General features: G+C 37.2%; 1 protein-coding gene across 1 annotated transcript; it reads left to right on the top strand.

The window, feature by feature from the left end:
- Positions 1–412: 412 nt before the first annotated feature.
- On the top strand, positions 413–6,241 carry LOC118763311 (homeobox protein 2-like). The gene is made up of 5 exons (XM_036502672.1): positions 413–690; positions 1,142–2,125; positions 2,347–2,930; positions 3,051–4,707; positions 4,819–6,241. Exons 1-5 carry the CDS (start codon positions 413–415, stop codon positions 6,239–6,241), a joined length of 4,926 nt encoding a protein of 1,641 aa, XP_036358565.1.
- Positions 6,242–6,984: the final 743 nt, after the last annotated feature.

Here is a 6,984-nt window from a genome sequence, read left to right as displayed (position 1 = left end):
TTTTCACATTTTAGATTATTGATACCAGTCTCAAAACAGAGTTGGGTTTAGGGGCGATATTGGGTTTCTGGGAATTAGATCCAAGACTAACCTCTAGCTTATTACGGCCATCCAATTCTAGCACACGCTAAATCCAACTCGCATCTACATTTCCAGTGTCTGCTGTTAAACGAATTTCTTGTTTAGCATTATAAATTCAATTAAGTCGCTTGTCTTCTGTCCAGGAGTTAACTTCTTCATCTGTGTTCATGTGTTCATAACTAACTTTTTCATACGAAAGAATATTTATTATGGCTATCAAAGTCCCCAATCTTCGGCGAATTGTTCTTTTTGAAAAGTATTTTATACAAGGTACGACAAAAATACCTTCAGGCTCCACCATTCATGACGAACGTTTCAACACAAACGTACGATGAGTAACGATCCAAATCACAATGGATCATTACACATTGTGCGTTTGAGTAACGATCCAAATCACAATGGATCGTTAATCATTGCGCGTTTGAGTAACGATCCAAATCACAATGGATCATTACTCATTGTGCGTTTGAGTAACGATCCAAATCACAATGGATCGTTACTCATTGTGCGTTTGAGTAACGATCCAAATCACGATGGATCATTACTCATTGTGCGTTTGAGTAACGATCCAATCACAATCATCAATTACATTACTCATTGTGCGTTTGAGTAACGATCCAAATCACAATGGATCGTTACTCATTGTGCGTTTGAGTAACGATCCTAATCACAATGGATCATTACTCATTGTGCGTTTGAGTAACGATCCAAATCACAATGGATCATTACTCATTGCGCGTTTGAGTAACGATCCAAATCACAATGGATCGTTAATAATTGCGCGTTTGAGTAACGATCCAAAAAACAATGGATCATTACTCATTGTGCGTTTGAGTAACGATCCCAATCACAATGGATCATTACTCATTGTGCGTTTGAGTAACGATCCAAATCACAATGGATCATTCCTCATTGTGCGTTTGAGTAATGATCCAAATCACAATGGATCATTGCTCATTGCGCGTTTGAGTAACGATCCAAATCACAATGGATCATTACTCATTGCGCGTTTGAGTAACGATCCAAATCACAATGGATAATTACTCATTGCGCGTTTGAGTAATGATCCAAATCACAATGGATCAGTACTCATTGCGCGTTTGAGTAATGATCCAAATCACAATGGATCGTTACTCATTGTGCGTTTGAGTAATGATCCAAATCACAATGGATCAATATTCATTGCGCATTTGAGTAACGATCCAATACACAATGGATCATTACTCATTGCGCGTTTGAGTAATGATCCAAATCACAATGGATCGTTACTAATTGTGCGTTTGAGTAATGATCCAAATCACAATGGATCATTACTCATTGTGCGTTTGAGTAATGATCCAAATCACAATGGATCATTACTCATTGTGCGTTTGAGTAATGATCCAAATCACAATGGATCGTTACTCATTGTGCGTTTGAGTAATGATCCAAATCACAATGGATCTTTACTCGTACGTTTGAGTAATGATCCAAATCACAATGGATCGTTACTCATTGTGCGTTTGAGTAATGATCCAAATCACAATGGATCATTACTCGTTGTACGTTTGAGTAATGATCCAAATCACAATGGATCGTTACTCATTGTGCGTTTGAGTAATGATCCAAATCACAATGGATCATTACTCATTGCGCGTTTGCGTAACGATCCAAATCACAATGGATCATTACTCATTGCGCGTTTGAGTAATGATCCATATCACAATGGATCGTTACTCATTGCGCGTTTGAGTAATAATCCAAATCACAATGGATCATCACTCATTGTGCATTTGAGTAACGATCCAAATCACAATGGATCCTTACTCATTGCGCGTTTGAGTAATGATCCAAATCACAATGGATCGTTACTCATTGTGCGTTTGAGTAATGATCCAAATCACAATGGATCATTACTCATTGCGCGTTTGAGTAACGATCCAAATCACAATGGATCGTTACTCATTGCGCGTTTGAGTATGATCCAAATCACAATGGATCGTTACTCATGTGGCGTTTCAGTAATGATCCAAATCACAATGGATCATTACTCGTGTACGTTTGAGTAATGATCCAAATCACAATGGATCGATACTCATTGCGCGTTTGAGTAATGATCCAAATCACAATGGTTGTTACTCATTGTGCATTTGAGTAATGATCCAAATCACAATGGATCATTACTCATTGTGCGTTTGAGTAATGATCCAAATCACAATGGATCATTACTCGTACGTTTGAGTAATGATCCAAATCACAATGGATCGTTACTCATTGCACTTTGAGTAATGATCCAAATCACAATGGATCATTACTCGTTGTACGTTTGAGTAATGATCGAAATCACAATGGAACATTACTCATTGCGCGGTTGAGTAATGATCCAAATCACACTGGATCGTTACTCATTGTGCGTTTGAATAATGATCCAAATCACAATGGATCATTACTCGGTGTACGTTTGAGTAATGATCCAAATCATAATGGATCGTTTCTCATTGCGAGTTTGAGCAATGATCCAAATCACAATGGATCGTTACTCATTGTGCGTTTGAGTAATGATCCAAATAACAATGGATCATTACTCATTGCGCGTTTGAGTAACGATCCAAATCACAATGGATCGTTACTCATTGCGCGTTTGAGTAATGATCCAAATCACAATGGATCATCACTCATTGTGCATTTGAGTAACGATCCAAATAACAATGGATCGTTACTCATTGCGCGTTTGAGTAATGATCCAAAACACAATGGATCGTTACTCTTTGTGCGTTTGAGTAATGATCCAAATCACAATGGATCATTACTCGTTGTACGTTTGAGTAATGATCCAAATCACAATGGATCATTACTCATTGTGCGTTTGAGTAATGATCCAAATCACAATTGATCGTTACTCATTGCGCGTTTGAGTAATGATCCAAATCACTATGGATCATTACTCGTTGTACGTTTGAGTAATGATCCAAATCACAATGGAACATTAGTCATTGCGCGTTTGAGTAATGATCCAAATCACAATGGATCGTTACTCATTGTGCGTTTGAGTAATGATCCAAATCACAATGGATCATTACTCGTTGTACGTTTGAGTAATGATCCAAATCACAATGGATCGTTACTCATTGTGTGTTTGAGTAATGATCCAAATCACAAGGGATCGTTACTCATTGTGCGTTTGAGTAATGATCCAAATCACAATGGATCGTTACTCATTGCGCGATTGAGTAATGATCCAAATCACAATGGATCGTTACTCGTTGTGCGTTTGAGTAATGATCCAAATCACAATGGATCGTTACTCATTGCGCGTTTGAGTAATGATCCAAATCACAATGGATCGTTACTCATTCTGCGTTTGAGTAATGATCCAAATCACAATGGATCGATACTCAGTGTGCGTTTGAGTAACGATCCAAATCACAATGGATCGTTACTCATTGTGCATTTGAGTAATGATCCAAATCACAATGGATCATTACTCATTGTGCGTTTGAGTAATGATCCAAATCACAATGGATCATTACTCGTACGTTTGAGTAATGATCCAAATCACAATGGATCGTTACTCATTGCACGTTTGAGTAATGATCCAAATCACAATGGATCATTACTCGTTGTACGTTTGAGTAATGATCGAAATCACAATGGAACATTACTCATTGCGCGTTTGAGTAATGATCCAAATCACACTGGATCGTTACTCATTGTGCGTTTGAATAATGATCCAAATCACAATGGATCATTACTCGGTGTACGTTTGAGTAATGATCCAAATCATAATGGATCGTTTCTCATTGCGAGTTTGAGCAATGATCCAAATCACAATGGATCGTTACTCATTGTGCGTTTGAGTAATGATCCAAATCACAATGGATCGTTACTCATTGCGCGTTTGAATAACGATCCAAATCACAATGGATCGTTACTCATTGCGCGTTTGAGTAATGATCCAAATCACAATGGATCGTTACTCATTGTGCGTTTGAGTAATGATCCAAATCACCATGGATCGTTACTCATTGTGCGTTTGAGTAATGATCCAAATCACAATAGATCGTTACTCATTTTGCGTTTGAGTAATGATCCAAATCACCATGTATCGTTACTCATTGCGCGTTTGAGTAATGATCCAAATCTCAATGGATCGTTACTCATTTTGCGTTTGAGTAATGACCCAAATCACAATGGATCGTTACTCATTGTGCGTTTGAGTAATGATCCAAATCACAATGGATCGTTACTCATTGTGCGTTTGAATAATGATCCAAATCACAATGGATCATTACTCATTGTGCGTTTGAGTAATGATCCAAATCACAATGGATCATTACTTGTCGTACGTTTGAGTAATGATCCAAATCACAATGGATCGTTACTCATTGCGCGTTTGAGTAATGATCCAAATCACAATGGATCATTACTCGTTGTACGTTTGATTAATGATCCAAATCACAATGGATCGTTACTCATTGCGCGTTTGAGTAATGATCCAAATCACAAAGGATCGTTACTCATTGTGTGTTTGAGTAATGATCCAAATCACAATGGATCGTTACTCATTGCGCGTTTGAGTAACGATCCAAATCACAATGGATCGTTACTCATTGCGCGTTTGAGTAATGATCCAAATCACAATGGATCGTTACTCATTGTGCGTTTGAGTAATGATCCAAATCACAATGGATCGTTACTCATTGTGCGTTTGAGTAATGATCCAAATCTTAATTGATCGTTACTCTTTGTGCGTTTGAGTAATGACCCAAATCACAATGGATCGTTACTCATTGCGCGTTTGAGTAATGATCCATATCACAATGGATCATTACTCATTGCGCGTTTGAGTAATGATCCAAATCACAATGGATCGTTACTCATTGCGCGTTTGAGTAATGATCCAAATCACAATGGATCGTTACTCATTGTGCGTTTGAATAATGATCCAAATCACAATGGATCGTTACTCATTGTGCGTTTGAGTAATGGTCCAAATCACAATGGATCGTTACTCATTGTGCGTTTGAGTAATGATCCAAATCACAATGGATCGTTACTCATTGCGCGTTTGAATAATGATCCAAATCACAATGGATCGTTACTCATTGTGTGTTTGAGTAATGATCCAAATCACAAGGGATCGTTACTCATTGTGCGTTTGAGTAATGATCCAAATCACAATGGATCGTTACTCATTGCGCGTTTGAGTAATGATCCAAATCACAATGGATCGTTACTCATTGCGCGTTTGAGTAATGATCCAAATCACAATGGATCGTTACTCATTGCGCGTTTGAGTAATGATCCAAATCACAATGGATCGTTACTCATTGTGCGTTTTAGTAATGATCCAAATCACAATGGATCGTTACTCATTGTGCGTTTGAGTAATGATCCAAATCACAATGGATCGTTACTCATTGCGCGTTTGAGTAATGATCCAAATCACAATGGATTGTTACTCATTGTACGTTTGAGTAATGATCCAAATCACAATGGATCGTTACTCGTTCTACGTTTGAGTAATGATCCAAATCACAATGGATCGTTACTCGTTGTACGTTTGAGCAATGATCCAAATCACAATGGATCGTTACTCGTTGTACGTTTGAGTAATGATCCAAATCACAATGGATCGTTACTCATTGTGCGTTTGAATAATGATCCAAATCACAATGGATCGTTACTCATTGCGCGTTTGAGTAATGATCCAAATCACATTGGATCGTTACTCATTGTACGTTTGAGTAATGATCCATATCACAATGGATCGTTACTCGTTGTGCGTTTGACTAATGATCCAAATCACAATGGATCGTTACTCATTGCGCGTTTGAATAATGATCCAAATCACAATGGATCGTTACTCATTGCGCGTTTGAGTAATGATCCAAATCACATTGGATCGTTACTCATTGTACGTTTGAGTAATGATCCATATCACAATGGATCGTTACTCGTTGTGCGTTTGACTAATGATCCAAATCACAATGTATCGTTACTCATTGCGCGTTTGAATAATGATCCAAATCACAATGGATCGTTACTCATTGCGCGTTTGAGTAACGATCCAAATCACAATGGATCGTTACTCATTGTGCGTTTGAGTAATGATCCAAATCACAATGGATCGTTACTAATTGCGCGTTTGAGTAATGATCCAAATCACAATGGTAACTAAAGAAAACACATTTTATGAAAGCACTATTACCATCAGCCTAAATTTACTTCCGCCACACCAATGGACCTTAAACTTGTGGGAGATTTATCTATCGCATTTTGCACAATAAAGTGGTAGTAATCCGTTAAACAGCTTTGCAACCTCTACAAGAATTTCATTTCGCTTCAACGAGAGAACAGGTATATAGACAATTCGTAGCTTGCACAATTTTCTAGAAATCATAATAAGCTATACAGCCTATGAAGTTCTCTTTGAAAAATTGTACTATTAAGTAAAATGGTTTTTAATAACCATGTTATGGTTATTATAAATCGCAACGTGTTCTATTCTATAAAAATCAAAGGAATGAGATAGAGTAAAATTAAGTTCACTTAATTTAATTAATGTAGGCGTAAATTGTAAGCATTTTAAATGTAAACATTCTAGATTTTAAAAATTGTAGAATTTTAACTGTTGATAAATTTAAAGCGAGATTATTTTGTTTTAAAACACGCATACAACGTTGTCACGAAGGGCCAAAACCAAACACTGCGGTGTAGCACTTTCGGTTCCATTTCTTTCAATCGAGGTGCTTTAATCTATTGTTTCTACTACCCTTTTAACTGTACCAACGTCATCTAACATGTTTCGATTATTTAGAAGTAAATTTTTTTAAAAAGTTAATTATTAGTCTAGCTAATGCTGGGCACGCATGGCATCCATACAACATCCTAGAAAGATGAGCTACATCATACGATAAAGAC

The sequence above is a fragment of the Octopus sinensis genome, linkage group LG4 (genome assembly GCF_006345805.1).
Source record: "Octopus sinensis linkage group LG4, ASM634580v1, whole genome shotgun sequence".
Taxonomy (NCBI): domain Eukaryota; kingdom Metazoa; phylum Mollusca; class Cephalopoda; order Octopoda; family Octopodidae; genus Octopus; species Octopus sinensis.
This window is presented reverse-complemented; position numbering and strand designations above follow the sequence as displayed.